Source organism: Scardinius erythrophthalmus (genome assembly GCF_964197995.2).
Source record: "Scardinius erythrophthalmus genome assembly, chromosome: 12".
Lineage (NCBI taxonomy): Eukaryota > Metazoa > Chordata > Actinopteri > Cypriniformes > Leuciscidae > Scardinius > Scardinius erythrophthalmus.
In genome coordinates, this window is record NC_138232.1 from 7,954,692 (window position 1) to 7,975,549 (window position 20,858).

General features: G+C 38.5%; 1 protein-coding gene across 12 annotated transcripts; it reads right to left on the reverse strand.

Annotated features, from left to right (window-relative positions):
- Nucleotides 1-194: 194 nt before the first annotated feature.
- Nucleotides 195-17,528, reverse strand: pbrm1l (polybromo 1, like). Of its 12 annotated transcripts, none has more exons than XM_081381615.1 (30): nucleotides 17,380-17,528; nucleotides 16,455-16,600; nucleotides 16,261-16,358; nucleotides 15,330-15,477; nucleotides 15,002-15,154; nucleotides 14,790-14,906; nucleotides 14,577-14,645; nucleotides 14,246-14,344; nucleotides 14,073-14,158; nucleotides 13,904-13,995; nucleotides 13,530-13,737; nucleotides 13,288-13,429; nucleotides 13,101-13,183; nucleotides 12,710-12,989; nucleotides 12,177-12,282; nucleotides 11,421-12,084; nucleotides 10,624-10,835; nucleotides 10,296-10,490; nucleotides 9,948-10,105; nucleotides 9,320-9,562; nucleotides 9,086-9,231; nucleotides 8,820-8,977; nucleotides 8,086-8,269; nucleotides 7,711-7,918; nucleotides 7,196-7,394; nucleotides 6,684-6,776; nucleotides 5,800-5,964; nucleotides 5,152-5,219; nucleotides 1,711-1,912; nucleotides 195-990 (listed from the first exon to the last, which is right to left on the reverse strand). In XM_081381615.1, exons 2-30 carry the CDS (start codon nucleotides 16,587-16,589, stop codon nucleotides 827-829), a joined length of 4,875 nt encoding a protein of 1,624 aa, XP_081237741.1. In that variant the 5' UTR covers nucleotides 16,590-16,600; nucleotides 17,380-17,528; the 3' UTR covers nucleotides 195-826. The 12 variants fall into 12 exon arrangements, with proteins under 12 accessions (XP_081237741.1, XP_081237737.1, XP_081237740.1 ...); XM_081381611.1 differs by having other exon boundaries at nucleotides 6,600-6,776; nucleotides 17,380-17,517; XM_081381614.1 differs by having other exon boundaries at nucleotides 17,175-17,496.
- Nucleotides 17,529-20,858: the final 3,330 nt, after the last annotated feature.

The following is a 20,858-nucleotide window of genomic DNA, read 5'->3' on the forward strand; positions in this document are numbered from 1 at the left end:
AAATTATAAGAAAAGGTTTTTTAATGTTTTTTTAATAATTTAAATTACCATTCGGCTATTTAATTACTTGTATTTAAACGTTATCTGCATCTGCCGAGTTAGATATGTGGTTTGGTGAGCCGGGCCTTGTGTTAGTGGTGGTGGGTGGAGGGGCTGTAACTCAATCTTCTCACAAACATGTTTTGGTCATGCTTGAAGTACACTTTATCCTTTTGAAATGCTGTTTATTGGTGAAATTAATTAATGCAACAGTGTTCAATAAGCATTGCAGAACAAAGCATTTATCACAGGCTTTTTTATATGTACACAATGAAAAAATAACAAATTACATTATCAGTAAAATAAAGAGGAACTCAGCTTATTTTGCCTCTGTAGAAAAAGAAAATATATTTATAAAATGCTACTGTGATCTTTTACAACTTTTGCCCATTTGAAGCCTTTGTATAGAGTGGTCATAGCCAGAGAACTTTGAGGATTGGTGATGCCATTGTTTGAGGTGATATATTCAGCAATATAAAAACACCATAAACTCAACCAGAATTCATCTAAAGTAACAGTCAAAGCGACACATTTCTCAAATCCATTTCAGTAGTTATAAATTGCTTCACGAGTGACTTCATTCCAGTGCGTCATACGTACCTAAAGAGGTGGCTAAAAGCTTTATTTTTTCACACATATGCACACAACTAGGAGATATAATTATTGCTGAAACATTTCTGACAGTACATAATACTTTATCACATCTTGAGTCATGATAGGAAAGATTTGGTAGGAGAATAGTCTTGCATAAATTAGAGTCCTGAGATTTGGGGTAGAACATAAATGTTTAAAGGTTGTAAGCCTGCCGGATGTTAAGCGTGTCTTTCATCATCAGGTCTCGGAGTCTCCACAATGCGTCTGCCATTGTAGTGTGAGCACCCTTGCTTTTCAGCCAGTGAGTAGGGAGACGGCTCTCCTGCTCTCTGGTGAGCCGACAGTCTTTTCTCTGTGCTGAAGGAATGATAGTCAGAAAGAATCATTCAAAGATGCTTTGGCTATAACATCACAGAAGTAATTTACAAAAGACTTACAGCCAATTTAAATCTAACAGTCGAAGAAAATTATAATTTAAATTAATTATGAATGGTTTTGGTACAAGACACGAACTTTATATGAGGAAAAATATTACAAAAGTGTGGCATAGGGAAAAGGGGAAAAAAATGAAACCATTCATAAGTAACAATTTCTTTAACAATGACAATTCTTTTGTAAGGTACAATATATAATTTCCATTTTAACTTCATATACAATGCCAAAGAATTCAGTAAAACAATAAAATTGCTAAATATTTCAGTTTCAAATAACGATTAAAATGTAATTTATTCCTGTGATGGAAAAGCTGAATTTTCAGCATCATTACTCCAGTCTTCAGTGTCACATGATCCTTCAGAAATCATTCTAATATGCTGATTTGCTGCTAAAGAAATGTTTATCAATGCTGAAAACAGTTGTGCTGTTTAATATTTTCGTGCAAACTTTTTCAGGATTCTAGATGAATAGAAAGTTCAAAAGAACAGCATTTATTTGAAATAGGAATCCTTTGTAACATTATGAATGTATATTATAATGTAATTACAATTATAATACATTTAATGGATCCTGGCTGAGTAAAACTATTATTATTTAAAAAAAATAAAACAACGCTCGAATTTCTACACACATGATTTTTACCTTTAAGGCTCTGGTCCCACTTGCTAATGGTGGAGGATTCAGCGCTGAGGCCCTCGATGTACTTCAGATAAGCCTCTGAATGCAGAAGACGCTGGGGTTTTGGAGGTGGGGCGACAAACATAGGTGGGGTTGGATGCTGGCCTGGTTGACCTTGACCTGGATATGGTGGTGGAGCTTGTTGCCCTGGCCCATATCCACCCATCTGAAAGGTCAAAGAGAAAAGTAAAGACAGAAGTCCTATTCGGACGGGACTAGTTTTCCAGGAGGTCGTTAGAGAAATGTTTCACAGACGTACGATTTTAATCCCGTCCGAATCTGCCAAGTCTGTGTTTTTCTCACACAACCTCTGTAAAAATTCAAGGAAAAATTACCAACTGTTTTTCGTCAAACTCAACGCCCGTCCGAATGCGAATGTCTGTGATTGCTGATGCTGTATTACCCTAATGCTTCTCCTCATGTTTTTTTTTACCTTCCTGAGCTACCGTTTGCGCAACAATCTTCGGCATGCTTTAAAGGGATAGTTCACTTTGAAATTAATTTTTGATATGTTTTAGCTTACCTCAAGGGCATCCAAGATGTAGGTGTCTTTGTTTCCGCAGTACTTCAAAGGAGAACTTGGTAACTTTTTTAACTTAATAAAACTGTCTAGAAATCATTTGGATGGTTAAACTACCTGTTCTGGTGATATTGGTGACTTTCCCCGCTCCCCCCAGCGTTCCCAGGCGGAAAACCAACCTTGCAATTTGGGGACTACCGTCCCGGTAAGATAGACATTGGAAGTCTCGTGAGAAGCGAGAACGAGAACGAGAACGAGCGCGAAACACAAATCGCTTTACGGCAATTCAATATAAACACACACGCATGTATGATGTATTACCAGATTACCCACCTCGGTAGACAAAGCTCCACACGATTCAGTTGGCTTGCTCCGATCAAAACAAACGCACATGAGCAGCGGTAGAGAGGGGGAGGAGGCCGCCGCAAGTGAGTTTTTTACGACCGTGTTGTGACATATACGCCCCCCCCACAGCTGTAGGGGGAGCTCGTGGGGAAAACATGCGACAACATAAGGGAAAATCAGCGAAGAAGTGACTAGAGTTCGCTAGAGTTGCCGAGTTCTCCTTTAACTTTTAATATTTTTAGGTCAAACCGTTCTTGTCTGTCAGTCATATAATGCAGGTCTATGGTCACTGTCTCAAAACACAAGCACAGAGTCCAAATTAAAACAATTCCCCATCGTCCAAATTAAACAATTCCCCATCGTAAGTACACATTGATGGCCTAAGACACGAAACGAGCGGTTTGTGTGAGAAAATGAACAGTATTTATATCGTTGTTATTGAAAACAGCACACGTCCAGGGCTGTGTATTGGCAAGAATCTGGCGATACGATACGTATCACGATACATGGGTCACGATTCAATATATTGCAATATATTTCGATACTGTGCATAAGGCGATATATTGGGATTTTTTTAAAGTAAAATATATTAAAAATATTTAAAAAAAAAGACATGATGTGCATAAAAGTCAAAGAAGTTTACTTTAGGTAAACAATTCAGTACACAGAAAATCAAACTGCCAGTTTGGGCTTGTGGTTTACAGGTTCTTAGTGAGCAAATGTTTATATGCTCAAGTAGGCCATAATAAAAGAAAATAGGTACATAGCCCCTGTCACAATACAAAACAACAACGTGAACTGGACGAAAATGAATGAAAGTGGATGAAAGTGAACAAAATAAATGTGTCATATTGAAATCAAGTTTTATGTGATAAAAGATTTTAAAAGAACTGGACGCGCGAATGAGGCGAACCGCGCCGCACTAAACGCCTCTAAACGACTTAACATTGCAATCACTCGCGCCAGATGCTCTCTTCGCGTTTGATGTGAACGATGCACGCGATTACATTTAGAAATAGACAGGCTTTGTTTCAAAATGCACCAAGCAAATATATCCTTTCAACTGTATAAACTTTTATAAAACCAGCCAATATAATCACAATAAACACATCCAAAATGAAATATTTAACATATGCTATATAACAACTGCACAACGTCTAATTTGTAAACAAAATGATTTACGCACTAAATCCAGCATAAACTCCGTCACCATTTGCATATTGTTTAAACTCTCAAGACAGACGTCACATCCCGAACCTCACAGCAATTGGCTGCCGACCGCGTTTTTCGCTTGATATTTGTATAAAGGAACTGCCCAACTTTTTGACGCTCTCGGTCGCTCTCAACCCTTTCTCCGGTCCGCTGTCAATCCTAAAATGTCCAGTGGACACGCACCGTTATAGGCGAGCCTGGCGAGGACACTAGTGGTGCGTCTCAGCATAGCTATCTAGTGGTAGGGATTTAAACAACATAAACGTGAACCACTGTCTTACGGTCTTACCATGAATATTTTTGGACGTAAAAAAAAAAAAAAAAAATCGATATTGCGTTTTTGAAAATCGATACAGTATTGCAAAATAAAATATCGCGATACTCAAGTGTATCGATTTTTTCTTACACCCCTAACGTCCAAATGATCTGACGGCGCGGGCGGGTATAGATGTATACATAGATGTCGCCTTGGCTACGGTTTCGTTCCAATGAACTGCAGTAGCGAAGGCGACATCTAGTGTATACATCTATACCCGCCCGCGCCATCAGATCATTTGGACGTGTGCTGTTTTCAAGAGATAACAACGATATAAATACTGTTCATTTTCTCACACAAACCGCTCGTTTCGTGTCTTAGGCCATCAATGTGTACTTACGATGGGGAATTGTTTAATTTGGACGATGGGGAATTGTTTTAATTTGGACTCTGTGCTTGTGTTTTGATACAGTGACCATCGACCTGCATTATATGACTGACAGACAAGAGCGGTTTGACCTAAATATATCCAAATTGAAACTACTGCGGAAAAAAAGACACCTACATCTTGGATGCCCTTGAGGTAAGCTAAAACATATCAAAAAATAATTTCAAAGTGAACTATCCCTTTAATTTCATTTCAATATGGATGGTATTCGACGGAAAAATAATATACAATTAATAAATAGAGCCAAATCGCGGAAAATGCAAAGGCTGCTTATCAGTATCAGGTAAAAGCCTACTTGTCTGGATTTCTCTGCTCACTTATTTATTATCAACAGCCACTGCTATAAATTTGTTAAAGTTTTTTATAATAAATTAAAAATCATATCAACAAATTTTTTTTTTAAAGACATGCGCAAAAAGACGCACAGAGAAAAAAAAACACACTCGCACTTCTGTCCTAGACATGGAGATGTTAGTCCCGCCTGAATCGGTAAATGAAATCACAGACGCTTAATGATAACTTGTAACTCAATAAATAATTGTAACTCAAACGTTGTTTAGAAAACTCGTCCCAAACTGCATCTGCTTTAGTCACTAGTGAAAGCTGCATAAATATATTCTTTACCTGCATGCCATAATGATTTCCAGGACCAGGACTTCCAGCCATACCGTTCATTCCTGGGCCCATCACTCCTGAGAAGGAAACAGTCTTTAATATAGAAATGCTGTATGACTGCACGTAACTTTACATTTTAACATTGATGAATAAGGTTGCAAATAATGTGCACTGATTGAATGAATTATATTAGGAATTATATAATAAATGTATTAATATTGTTTTTACTAGTTACATTTTCCCCAAACAAATGGTGTTTCTAAAAAAAAAAGATTCAGAGAGAAATGGAGGTGACAAATCTTGTGTAAAGAAAAAGTGAGACATTGAGGGAAAAATCATTAGCATGTTAGTGGTGTTGTGTGAATCTTCCCACCCTATGAATTGGATATAACTAAAATTAGATCATGCAGAAATACAGATATTATCTAGTTATACTGAGCATAACAAAGCATTTCTTCATTCACTGAAACAATGTACAAAAATGGGCTCCATTTCAAAACAAATAAGTTGCCTTGCTGTCTAGGCAGCTCACTGGTTTTTGGAACAAAGCCATGAGTTCAAACCAAGATAAACCCAGATTTCCTATTTTTCAATTTGGATTGGAGCTGGTCAGAAGATCTTCAGGTGGGTTTTCTGACTAATCGGGGTGCTTCTTACCCGGATGGGGCATACCAGGGTACCCGGCCATGCCTGGTAGAAGGAAGTGCTGGGAAGGCAGCTGGGGCACCCCCATGGGATGAGGTGGTGTGCCACCCATGCCCATCATGCCGTCAGAAGGACCTTGCATAGGCATGTAGGGCGGGCCATAATTTCCCATCATGCCTTGGGTGAGGAGATAGCACAAAAAAAATCCATGCATTGATGACATGCAGCCGACTAAAACGCCATGCAACTACAAAATAATCAACATCAATTTTGAAGAAAGAGTTTTACAAGTGTGAATATTTAACCCCCGGTTTCACAGACAAGGTTTATAGTCCCAGACTAAAATGCATGTTTGGGCCGTTTTAACTGAGAGCAACTTGCTCTGACATATCTTAAAATATGTCAGTGCCATTGCTTTGTCTCAAGATACACACCAATAATGTTTTTTCTAAGGCATGTTTATAAAAGCTACTTAAATATCCTAATTGAACTAAAGCCTAATCCTGGCTTAATCTAAGCCCTGTTTGTGAAACCAGGCCTAAATGTGGTTAATTCAGCCTTGTTAAAAAAAGAGCTCTACATGTTTACTGGTTAATAAAAAAAGGTTGTCATGCAAAAAGAGAAAAGAACGTGGCAACTCAAAAACATAAAATTAACTAAATCAGAACTAATAGGGCACATCGCTGGTATGGAGAAGATAGTGACATGATTGATGAGTTGAGGTATTAGATTCAAATGGACGAGAATTGTTGGAGGGTGCCCGGACGCTGCATCTGTCTCTTTCAGCAAGGGTGGGGGAGATTTGGCGTTACCTGGCACAGGTGGCATGGCCTGGTTAAGCATCCCCATAGCGCTTGGGGGAGGCACCACTCCCATCATTGTGCCGACTGGGGTACCTGCTCTTGGGGAAGCCTGCTGCTGCTGCTGCTGATGTTGCTGCTGAAGGACCCTCTCCCGTTCCTGCTGCTCTACCAGTTTAGCTGCTCGTTCTGGAAAAACATTGATAACTGGATTACAGATTCTTCGGTATGCGTAATGTTGTGCATAATATAAACAGTTGCCATAGACATATAATCAGCAAAGCATTATGCAAATAGAAGAAAACAAAAACACCCCAAGTTACCATAGCTAGCAACTCATAATTTTTGGGGGGAAAATTAAATATCAAGCTCCTGGCTGTTTTTAAGAAAGAAAAATAATCGTATCATTTAAAATCTGAAAAGAAATGTCAGACATGGACACAATCAAAAATCAAATGCATCTCTTATATTGCAACAGAATTGGTTGCATTCATTGCAATGACTTGTAAAAATTGCTTTGAGTATGACAGGATATTTATCTTAATAGAAATTAGTAACTATGGTAACAACGGACTAGTGCAACCTCTCAAAAAGTGTTGAGGATGTACCTTCATATTCCACCTTCTTAGTAGCTTCCAGGTTCCTCCATTCTGTGCCCACCAGTCGGCTCAGCTCTCCAAAGGAGAAATCAGGGTGACGAGCCTTTATAATAGACCTAACTTCACTGCTAAACAAGATGTAGCCACTCATGTTGATCTTGCGCTTGGCTCCTTCCTTTTTGGACATACCCTTTATCTTTGGCGTGGACTGTGCATAGTAAACAGGGGTGTAAAGAAAATGACAGCTACTGTTAAAAATATGAAATATGGGGAATAAAAGTTGAGCCTGATCATCTTAAAATTAGACAGTTGAAGAATTTGAATTTGAATAAAGGTCAATAATAACTACCAGGAAAAAAACAGACAGCAATCACAATATCTACAATATTAAAGAGCATCGATTCATGTTTAATTATTTTTATGTTTAACTTGGTTAAGGCAATTTTGTAAAAACATTTATATGATGCATCCATAATCGACTGGACAGTGTGTGCAAAGGCTGATTTCTAGGGAGTATGAAGTACCTGTGGTGGTGTATAAGGCATATCCATGTCACTTGTTGCGGATGCCTGACTGGGTGGCATTGAGGGCGTCACTGCTGCTTCATCATCATCTTCATCCAGGTCGTCCATATCTTCATCCAGATCCTCCATGTCTGCAAACTTAGCTTCTAGCTCCTCAATCTTCTTATCCAGCAGGGGAGATGGCACCTTCTGAGGCACGATGGGTTTCCTGAAAATTAATTTAAAGCAACAGTTAGTAAATAAAACAATCAATGATTTTTACTAACAGCAATAAGACATACTAAAAAACTCTTAAATAACCTATTCATATTCTATAAACACACTCTGGCTGTGTGATACTTCCCACTGAAACAAAGGAAGGAAAGTAAAATGCACCTAAAGTAGAAGATCTCATCATCAACCACTTTGGCTGAGATGGAAAAACGTTTAAGTGCTTTAAACTTCTTCATCTGCTTTTCACTCTCAATGTAGCGACTCTCGAACAGGAGCACGTCTTCCTCTGGACACTCAGTTGGCCTGCAGGACAGGAAGTCCTTAAAAGAAGAGACCACACATTTCCCTGTGAAAAAAGACAAAGATTAAAAACTTGGTCTATAGTAAGTTTTCTAATAAGAGAATTTTCTGAGAAAAGGCAGGGAACAGAGGAATTAATATTAAAATGTTCAAGCACTTAATCACCAGTATAAATCCTATTTGTAAGCAAGCACAGCCATATAAGTGTCAACATGATAAATTTGCTCCTGGAACTGCTATCATTTATTTCACTTGGATGTTTTTTGTTCTTCTCGAGCCAAGCGACCCTGCACTGCTTCAATTATGAATTCAGGGTTCTCAGGTGGCTAGTCTTATAACATAAAATCACAGCAGACATCCACAAGAAGTAGGTCTTAATTGTATTTTTAGTGTCTTTGTGAAATAAAAAGTCTCTCAGTATGATAATGATACCAGAGGCACCAGCATGTGACAATAATGGTTGGCAAAATGTCTTTATCACAGCTTGAACACCCATAGTTTGGTGGGCTATTGGTTGTGGAATGACAACAATCTGATATATATAAAACTAGGATTTTGTTAAAATTACAATAAATTCATTCACTTGGTGCCCATACCCAAGACGCAGGTCATAGGGCAGGACTCCTCCAGATTGCTGAGGAACACCTCCCGTTTGTAGAACATCTTTGTTGGCTCATGTTCTGTTTCCTCAGGGTGGATGAAGATGGGTCCAAAGAAGAATGCTGCTCCATCCCGCAGCCACATCTTCTCGATCCTATCCATATCAACCATAACAACTCAGACTATTGCTGTAGACTTACATTACTGTCAAAGCTTTCTGGTTAATGAGAACTTTGGGTAAAATAAGCATGATTTTGCCCACCTGCCAACTCGTGCTCGCACCAGTCCATGGGAACGTATGTAGACACAGTCGCCCACTTTAAGCCACATGTCATTGTAGTGGAGCTGTTCAAAGTACTGGCAACCCGGCTCCCCATTGGCCACTTCAACTGGAACATCTTCTCGCTCCTGTGGAGAGTAAGTTAAAAAAAAAATTACATGCTAAATCTTAAATAAGAATTAAATAAGAACTGTACTCAAAATCAATCATTCATACCTTCTCGATGAAGCCACCACTCTCTCCATCAGGAAGAGCAGCCACTTTATCTTTTGCACTGACAAACATGGACGCAACTCTGACTACAGGTAAAGGAACCTCCCGAGAGACTAGTTTGACAGAGTTTGACGGCATTGACCATATCTTGATCTTCTTAAAGGTTTTGGTCCTGGCAGTGTAGCGGGATTCACAGACATAGACGTCTTCAGGTTTAAAGCCTTCTGGTTGCAACTTGAAATACTCCTAAAAAAAATCCCACATTCAACAGACTTAAATGCACAACACTTTAAGAGCCTGAGAGCCTCTTGTGGCTTATGGCTGTATTTTGGGAACCTCTTGGTCATATAGGCCTGGTTCCAAAGACATGGCTTAGATTAAGCCAGGATTTGGCCTTAGTTCAATTAGGACAAGTAACTTTTATACATACATGCCTTAGAAAAAAACATTGCTGGTTTGTAACTTGAGACAAAACAATGGCACTGACATTTTAAGAAATGACAGCACAAGTTGCTTTCAGTTAAAATGCATTTTAGTCTGGGACTAGGCTTAAGTTTTGTCTATGAAACTGTGGGATAAACTTATTAATTAATCCATCTAAAACATATTTTGAATGTGGCTCGTTACTCACCTTTACAAATAACACAACGCATTTCCCCAAGATCTTGCTGAAAGGCACACGGCTGTAATAGTCGCTCTTAAATACCTCCTTTTCCAGGAACTTACGAGTGGCCAGATGAAAAGTTTCTCCTGGACGATAAAACCAACATCCATACATCCACTGCTCACCTGCAGAAAACAAACATCCAAATATTAATGGAAAAAAATGGATGATTTAAAAGAAATATATAATTATGAGTTTGACAGCAAGTTTTGACATAAGTTCTCAGCAAACGGAGGAGATACATCAGTAAAAAAAATAAAGAAATAGAGAATTAGCAAGGAGCAGCAATTAAAGAAAAAGTGAAGATGTGCACACCAGCTTCATCCTTCCAGAGTTTCTCAATGCAGACAATGTGGGGCTGCAAATTTGCCTCTGAAGGCTGAACATATACACAGTCTCCCACGCTGTAGGTGTTGTTCTCAAAACTGCAGTCCTGACTATATGAGCTTTGAGGACCTGATGGCCACTGGCTTCCTGCAGGACCCTCTACTTTGTCCTCGTCTGGAAGAGCTATAAATCATAAAAGCAAAGTACACATCAGTACACTTCTATATTTGGGAGTCATTTTAGCAGCAAGACTTTAAAAGGTATCCTGGGGTGTTACATGCATAACTTTTAAAATGCTAGAAGCAATTTTGGAAACCTTTTTTGTCTTCCTCCTGTTTCAGTCGGTCTTCCTCAATTTCTTGGGGCAGTTTCTCTCGCTTCTCTTGATCTATGTCGGAATGCAGATGTTTGGATGTGTAGCTCAGTGCTGGGGTAAGCAAGAGTTCTCCATTCTTGCATAGCTCGTCACGGATCTTCACAAAGAAATAATGCAACTCCACAGAATCCTCAAAGATCTCAGAATCGGTCCTGATAACACACAATAGCTGTTATGAATTCTCAGATTACCTTTTCAAAGTTCAATTCATGTTGACTCTAACATCAAACTTCACACTGGAGCTTAAAGGAATTATTCATGAATATATTCTCATGCAGGCTACTCATTCTCATGTCATTCCAAACACATATCTTTTTTTCCATGGAACATGAACAGAGAAATTTAACAGAATGTCCAGGCAACGGTTTTCCACACAATGAACTTTTGAAAATGAACAAACAGCTCATAAAGATGGTCCAATATGACTTACTGCTGAATTGAGGAGTGATGTTTGAGAAACATACGACGGAAGGGAAGATTTTCACCAAACACAAAGCTAGCTATCCCATGGCTTCAAAAACTTGGCACATAGCCAACAAGTCATATGGAGCCTTTGTTTGACACTTAGGTGTTTTTAAAGCCTAACCCCATTCCCTTTCAGTTTATAAAAATCAGCATACTTCCATAATTCCACAGAAAGAAAGATATTTGTACAATTTAAGACTGAGTGAATCAGGACAGAATCGATTTTTTAATGATGACAAGAAAAGCTGATCTTCACACTCTTCACTGCTTACCTGTTGAGATGTCTTGCTTTCTCCAGTACCTCAAACACATGCTCCTGGAACACGTCCAGTCTCCTGTAGCGGCCGCGATCCACATTATTACGAATTATCTCTAGATTGAGGGGTGGGTCCTCCGGGTTAGCGGGATCAATGGCGGGAACTTCCGCCAAAGAGTCACTATAGCAGCGGCCCTCGTCATCCTGGTGCCCCATCATTGAAACGAAGAGGTTACGGATGAGCTCACGCACGAGAGAGGCAACTGACAAACCACCCAGACCACCTTCATCTCCATCCTCTTCATCCTCAATCCGGCGACGGGCTTCCAGAAAGGCCCGATGGAGCAGCAGAGCATCACGGTATATTAAAGATTCAGGCTCATTGTAGGTGCAGGCGTTGTTGAACATAAGGATGAAATCTTCTGCCAGTGAGTCGATGTCTTGGTAGCGCCCCTGTACCATGTAGCTTCGTATACGCTCCATGTCAATGGGACGCTTAATGGCAGCATAATAGTCAGGCAGCTCAGAACGTGATGGCAGACGCAGGAAAACGGCACTGAGACGCCGACCGCGATTGTCTGTAAAATTGCGCACGGCTTCGTAGAGATCAGAAAGCTTCTGCTGGAGTGGTGTTGTCTGTGTACGAGCCTTTTTAGGGGAGGCTGCAACTCCACTACGGCCTAAAAAAAGAGAGGCATTTGTTAAATCTAAAATTTGTGTCTCTATTAGTGTATTTGCATTTAAGTGTATTTTTTCCCAAAAAAAAACATACGAAGCTTGAGTTTGGGAGAGCCAACGTCATCTTCCTCCGGGGGAGGGCCAAGCTCTTTCTGTTTATCCTTAACAATCTTCTCCAAGATATTTGCATCATTATAAACCTGTGGGTAAAAAAAAAAAAAGTAATGACAAACAAACGAATTATTAGGTCTATTAGATTTTAAGACTATATTTGTTTTTGAACCCGCATGTTAATGACACAATATTATTTTTTGGATTAACTCTTCCTTTAACACTAAAGTCTCATTATTATCGTAGTGAAGTAGTTACGTTTTGTTTTTTTTTAAGTTTTAGAAATAAGTAAAAAAGTGCATTTTCAGCAACATTACTATAGTTTTCAGTGTCACATGAACCTTCAGAAATCATTCTAATATGCTGATTTGGTGCTTAAACATTAACATTTACTTCAACATTCTTTCATGAAAAAAATCTTATGGACCCCAAACTTTTGATCGGTTGTGTATTTTAACTTTGAAATTGATTTAATAAAGTTGAAAAGCATTCAGTTTGAGTAGTCACAATGCCCACCTGAGATCCCTCTTCATTATAGTGGCGGGCATTGCGAAACATAAGCTTCATGTCATCCATAAGTGCATCCTCATTGTTATAACGCTCAGTGCGAATATTGTTCTCGATGGTACGCAGGTCCATTGGATCTTGGATGATCTGGTAGTAGTCTGGGTAGTCCTTCTTAGAGGGCTTCACCATGAAGAGATCACAGAGGCGCCGTCCAGTGCCTACCTCACGTGCTTCAGTCACTGCAGAATACAGAGTCTTCATTCGGTTTTTCTTGGTGTTCTTCTTGTGGCTGTTAGGATCAGATTATGTCAGCAAAAAGTAAGTATGTCAAAAGGATTTTTCATTACTGATTGCAAGTCATATTCAACACTACAACACAACAACAACAACAAAAAATCACCTTTTCCTTTTGCTACTTCCTACGTCAGAATTTGTAGTAGAGACATCTCCTTCATCATCATCTCGATGCTCTCTTTTCTTTTGCTAGAACACAAATTAAAACCAAAGAATTAACCGTCATTTTATCATTCCTCAGTTAGCCAATTAGGCTATGGAACAGAACTGTATGTATATCAAAGCAGACTGACCTGAATTATTTGCTGTAACCTATGAGCACGTTTATATATAGTGGAGTTGGGCATGTTGTAACGTTTAGCATTCTCAAGCATGAGTGTAAGGTCAGCCTCAATCTGCTCAACTCCATCATAATCACCATTCTTCATTTTATCCCTTTAAGAAATGTAAAACATGGAAAGAGTGTGTAAAGTAAACTTGCCTTTTTTAACCTTTAAGATTAAAATAATCAGATATTCATGTGTGTTATCCACACCTGATCTGTTGTAGGGAGATGGGGTTTTTGATCTGATGGTAGTAGTCTGGGTATTCCCTTCTTACTGGGAGCTGGAGGAACGGTTCAGCTAGAAGCTTCCCCTGAACGCTTCGTGCTCCTCGCACTGACTGGTACAACTGGAGGATTGGGTCACCAGCACTCAGACCACAATCAGCCTCCGTTTCTCCAGTGTCAAAACGCACAGTGCCTGAGACAGAGTATGAGGACAGACAAAGGTACTTCAAAGAACAATCATTCAAAAGCAGACCATGCCAATGTATTTTTGCATAAGTAGAGTTGTCAGGCTCTCTAAAATAGATTACCATAGAGTAATCTTAGAAAATGGATGTCAAAGGGGAACTATGGATTGTAACCTGTGAGAATTGAGTCTTCATCACTTTCAGATCCAGCCTGAAGAGCCATAGTGATGGCAGTCAGGCGGTCACCCTGAGCAGACCTCCGGTTTCTAGCAAAACACACAAAACGTGTTACAGACCAAAACATGCCTCTTCAAAACAACAAGCTTACGAAAAAAGGACATACCTGATACGGAGGCTGGATTTAGTGGGTTCAGCCTGTTCAATCTCGGTCTTTCTCTGGGAAAATACCTTCTTAATTGTGTTCGCATCCTTTAGAAAGATAGAAATGAGTGTGTTAAATAAAAATGAGCTCAATGTATGTGATGATAGATAACAAGGGTACACAAGAACACAAACCTTGAAAACTTGTGACCCTGGCTCATTGTAGGTTTTGGCATTTTTCGTCAAAAGATCAACGTCCTTGGCCATGGCACTGATGGATTTGTAATGTCCCGCCTTCAACATTACAAAACATTACTATTATAAAGATGCCAAGAGGTTATAATAATTTTTAAACAAAGACTTTTATTTACATCATATTATTATTATTTATTACATACAATTATGACAGATATATTACATCAACAGCCTCTGACAGTTATGTTATGGTAGAAATTATTATACCAGCTCCAAATGTGCATATTTCCATTGCAATTGTGCGATAGAATGCTTTCAAAGCCTCAAATACCTGTATCCTCTGAGCCACAGTGCGCAGATCTATTGGATCTTTTATTACAGCATAGTAGTCTGGATAATGCTGGAAAGGAAGAAATGTGCAAAAGAAGAAATGAATCAATGAAAGTAACCTACATTCAACACCAAAGTGGAACTTAAGTCAGATTTGATTAAAGTTATAAACTATATTATCCTTATTAAGCGAGTGCACAAACTTGGGTCTCACCAATTTGGAGGGAAGTTTTTGGAAGAGCTCACTAACAAGCCTCCCTGAGGAATCAGTGCATGACACAATGGCCTCCAAGAGCTGCTCCAGTATGGCTTTAAGATAGCTTGGTGGTCTCTGTTGAGCAGACATACAGAGGGGAAAGAGATGATTAGTCTGGATGTGCACAGAAATAAAACTACTAGCCATCCACAAACAGGAAAAATCTTCACCTCCTCCTCCATGGAAGCACTTGGGTTGTCCACATCATCCCCTTCCTCATCATCATCGGCCTCCTCTCCTTCCCCTCCCTGTAGCAGTTCATTCTTGGTGGACAGGAAGACATGCAAAAGCCTGGCGGCAGCTCTATACTCTGCACTGTCAGCCTGTTGTAAGAGACCCACAGGTATATTAGCATTTCAGAGTTGACGGTGGCTGTGATGCAGAACAGTTTTGCTCGTGGAATGCAATCAGCAGTCTATAATACTGGACAGACTGCACTGATTCATGTGTCAGAGACTTCAATATTAAATGCAATTAAATATGTAAATGCAAACTCACCTGATAGTAAGCTTTGGCATTATTAATAAGCAGGTGAAAGTCAGCTGAGAACTGCTCTACATCCTGGTATTCTTCTGCCCTGAGCTTCTGCTGTATCTTCATCATGTCTATGGGCTGACTCACCACTTCATAATAGTCAGGCTGATTCCTAAAACAAGAAATATAGGAAGAGAGGTTAAGGCGCACGTTAGTGTCTACTGCATGCATTAAATCAGTATTATTTATTTCATCAGATTTAAAAATTCTTTTTAAAAAAGAATTAAACAGAATAAAGAAGTGTGATTACTACTTTAACTTTTTTCTCTCTTTCTTTTTCCTTTTTTAACACCATGCCAGCTTCTATTATTATGTTCATGGTGAGAGCCACGTTTAGTTATTCGAACATAAAACTAAAGATGTTTAAGGTTCTCCCAACAGAATAAAACAAGTTCCTCAAAGGGGTAGAAAATTTACAGTCCAGCAAAATATGTTTAATGGACAGTGGATTCTGACAAGATTGGGGAACACTTTGGGGAATTTTCTTCAGAAAAAAATACTATTTTGTGAAATGGAAAAATTGGACCAGTGTGATTTTAGTATCAATGAGATTGCTTTTATTAACATTTGAACATTAGTTCTTATTTTTATATTTTTTGTTTTAATTTAAAAATTTTGGTAACTTTGTTGTCTGGTCTTTGTCATTTTTGTTATTTATTTTCAGTATGTCTGAGAAATGTTGCCTTGGCAATTAGCTTAAAAAAAATAAAAAAAATAAAAACTTTTATTTCAAGTAGCCTAACGAAAATGTCTGTTCTGGTTTATGTTGACTACAATAAACCTGAATGCGATCAGATATTAAAAAAAAAAAAAAAAAAAAAAAAAAAAAACATGTAGGTGTGTCCAGACATTTGACTGGCATTTGTATGTTCAAAGGCAAGGAATATATGTGTACCTCCTCTTTGGTGCACGAACAAAGAGCTCGCAGATCTGTCTACCTTGGTCGTCTTTGTAATCTCTGACAGTGTTGTACAATTCATGGCACACAGCAATCTAAAGATGGGATACATTCAAAGTCACAAAAAAAAAAGTGATTTAAACTGTGTGCCAAAGCAAGCAGCGTGAATACACTAAACCCCATGTACTCACTTGATCAACAGATGGAGTAGTGGAAGCTCTCCTCCTCTTCCATCCACTGACTGGGGTGGATGAGGTGGCATCGTCGAAGTCTCCTCCGCTGGCACTGCTGGAGGGAGAGGTGGCTCGTCTTCTCTTGGAGCCCATTGAAGCAGTACCTGTTTATGACCCAAACATCCTTTTAGACACAGGGCTTCCACCACTTTTGACTAATGAATGTTCATTCCTGATGGAGATCTTCAAAAAAAATCATTTTGTGGAGAAGATTTCCATGTTTGTCAAGCAGTAGGCACCAATCATTACTATAGATCTATACATTTACATGGTTATACTTTTTAGAGAGCAAATGTCACCAGTAGGACCAAAAAACGTTCAGCCATTTGAATGTGGCAACTGTGAATTGTTCAAAGAGAATGGAATATTTTAGAGTAAGAAATATTTTCATGATTATAAAGATGGCATTATTATATACCACTACATGACGAACATAATCAACTGTAAATTTGTACCTCACCATGTATTATTTTGCAATACAAGATGTTGTTTACAATGTCTATACGAGCTAGTCATAAACAAACTACAGTTCACCTGCTTGAGGAAGGACAAAGAAAGGTTTGGGTATTAATTCATCACCCATATGCATTCTTTCATACCAGCTTTGAAGTCAGCCAATAACGGAAGCTATTATGCTTTGGACTATATGCATGTGCAGTGTTGTGTAGAATAGCATACTTAGCCGCGTGCTAATCTTCCGGTAAACAATCCCTAAACGCCAACAGCCAATCGACACTCCGTTTTTCAGTCAAACAAAAGAGCGGTCTCGAGGTGTGCTCCCGTACTCACTCACTTCTAAGCGCACTTCGGTTTCTTATATTAATCTTGCTGAAGTTAATTAATGTATTCGGGAACAAAAGGCTTTAGAAATACGCTGACCTACCCGTATTAAAATCGCTACTTTATTGGCGCAGTTAGGAATTATCCTTCAGTAGCAACAAAGTGGGCAACTGTTAGCTAGCAAGTAGGACAGCTAACAAAGTCCCGCCTCCTTCGTCATAAGAAACCGGAAGTGCTTTCAAGAAGCTCCTCCCCACTTCCGAAAATGTAGAACATTTTAAATATTAAATATTCTTTTCTACTCACTAAAAATTAAAACAAACTGCATTAGAGTTAAGATGTGCATTTTCAGCAGATTTAATGTTTTATTTTCTATTTATTTATTTCTTTTTTCCCCAAATTACAATGTAATCAAACTAAGTATAGCCTATATAGCCAGTGCTAAGTTTGCAATAAATTAAGGATGAACAAAAATAGTTATGGAACTGAATAAAGAAACATATTTTAAGAATAACTGATATATAATAAATAATAATAATGAAAAATAATAATTTTACAGTATAAAATATTATTACTATTAAAAAATACAAAAAAATAAAAACTGTCAAAGGTGTCATTTTTAATTGATTAATTACCTTCGAGGAATCTTTAGAAATACTGTAACAAGATGCTGCATTCTATAAAAACAAACAGTGGAAATTTACATGGGAACCCATTATTTGTTTGAAAACGCTATTTTTCGGCCTTTAGGCCACAAACTGAACATTCTACGCCTACTTAATTAATTAATTAATTAATAAAAAATAAAAAAACACTAACTCAAAATTATGTAAATGTGCAAATGCAAGATAAAAAAAAATACACGTAAAAATAAAAAGTGGAAACACATATGTACGTACTTTGAACGATTTTTGGGGGGATTTATTTATTTGCTTGATGCATTGACTGTAATTTGTTAATGTTAAGTCATTTGACATTGTGGTCTTACAATCTGTAGGGTTCTGCGAATGGCACTCGGGAATAGTATCATGATGTCCGGATTGTATCATTATATTGAATCATTCAAATAAGACGCCTCCTCCACTCGCTATTTGACGTCAGGGTAGATCCCGCAACTATTGCATCGAAAGAGAATTGCGGATAGATAAAGAGCCAGAAGAGGACCATCCCTCCATAGGAGCAGTCGATCAGGTATTGCATTTATTTTAAGTTTTCCTCGAAGTCAGCGGTTGATGTGCCTGAACTGATTTAAATGTAGAAGCATAATCTTCTGCAATGCCACAAGCTTTAATGCATGATGTGGGCAATATCCTACAGACAGTTGCATTAGGTGTCTGTGTAAGATAACGTCGATTTAAAACAGAAAACGCATCCTTTTTTCAGTCAATTCATGTAGTTTCCTTGTCTGTTCATAGAAGATTATTTGTGCAGGTGGCATCAGACTCCTGCATGCGCATATGCGCAGTGTCTAAATACACACACACTTATACACATACACGAACAATATGCATCCATTGGCATAGTGCATTGCTTGTTCAATGACTCGAGATGCGGAGCACTTTGAGACATTGGTAAGGGTTTTTGTGAATTGTATGTTTTCAATGTATCTGTGAAACAGCGTTTTTCCTAAGATCATAGTTGATTTTTAGCCTTGTTTCGTTGTAGCCTATGTGTATTCCTTTGTTAAAAGTATAAACTGATGTTTATATAATAGCATGTAATTACTATGATACATGTTCAAACATCATGGGATTACTCTAAGTAACTGTAAGATGTTGAAAGCATAAAAGTTATGATATGCATAAATTTGAGAGTTAAGGGTTGCCGGATCTGCTCAGTCGTTTGTTATTTTGTCTGGCAATTTCTATGAACAGGGTACGAAATAAAGGTCTGTGAAAGAGAGTGTGTAATATATATATATATATATATATATATATATATAAGAGAGTGTGTAATATATATATATATATATATATATATATATATATATATATATATATATATTGTGTGTGTGTGACACACCTTCTTTCACAGAGCTTTAAAAAAAAATCCCTCACAACAGCACAAATCTGCAAAATAGGTGTTGTCTCAAGCACACCTGATGCAGCTAATCAAGGGCTTCATTAGTTGCACCAGGTGTGCTTGAGCTTGAACACATGAATTATCTGAACTGGCTAGGTTTGTTGAGTGTCACGTTTGACTGCATGTTAGAAATATGGCTATAAGTCAAAAGAATGGTTAAAAAAAATAGAGAAGATATCACCGCCCTTCACAAACAAGGAACAGGATACAAAAAGATAGAGAAGGCACTAAATGTTCATAGAGACACCGTTGGAAGCATAGTTCACAAGTTCATAGTTAAAGGTGGTATCAGTGATTTCAGGCCCAAAAATATTATTATCACATTCATCTAATCTTTCCTAACGATCCGCTAGCTGCCCGCCCCATAAGCATGCCGTCAAAAAAACGCGTCTCTGTAGGCAGCCTAGGCTCTGAGATCTGCACACAAAAACAAATGGTTTAGCCAAACACTCAAAACCAAAACAAATAGTGTTCCAACCAATCACCGACAGGGGGAGGGTGTTGTGAGGTTTTGTGCTCGTGCACGGCTGCACGCGAAGTCAGAGCTGAAGAAAAAGCTGGCTCAAAACCTCACAACACCCTCCCCCTGTCGGTGATTGGTTGGAACACTATTTGTTTTGGTTTTGAGTGTTTGGCTAAACCATTTGTTTTTGTGTGCAGATCTCAGAGCCTAGGCTGCCTACAGAGACGCGTTTTTTTGATGGCATGCTTATGGGGCGGGCAGCTAGCGGATCGTTAGGAAAGATTAGATGAATGTGATAAAAATATTTTTGGGCCTGAAATCACTGATACCACCTTTAAAGGAACAGTGGTTACACTTCCTGGACGGGGCAGAAAAAGGAAGCTATCAATGGCTGCAACCAGATTTCTGAGAAGGCATGCAAGTTCAGAAAAGCCCTTGAGTGACTGCAAAAGACCTGCAGCAAGACTTGGTGGCAACAGGCACTGAACTTTCAGCTTGCACAGTACTAAACGCATGCCAGAACTCCAAGACGTACACCACTACTGACCCAAAAGCACAAAAGTCTCCAATTTGCTCAAAATCATATAAATAAGCCACAGACGTTTTGGGATTCTGTTATGTGGAGCAATGAAACAAAACTTTTGGGCTCTATGGATCAGCGGTATGTCTGGAGGAAGAAGATTGAAGCATATGCTGAAAAGAACACTCTGCCTACAGTTAAACATGGTGGTGCTTGGTGATGCTCTTGCATTAGTGTGTTTTGTGTTACATCTTATGTTATTTAGTACATTTTTATTGCATTATTTTAGTGTCATCATGTGTGTTACCCTGATAGTGTTTTGTGTATGACTCTGTGCATAGTCTTTATATGAGTATTAGTCATGTTTTATTAACAGCCGCTTACAATGAACTCTGATTCATCATGTTATATTGTGCCACCTGTATTATTGTGGTGGTTATCAGTATTCTAAGGTAAAAAGGCAGCTTTTGGTAAAGTAGGTGTATAAACATTATGGCCTGGTTTCACAAACAGGGCT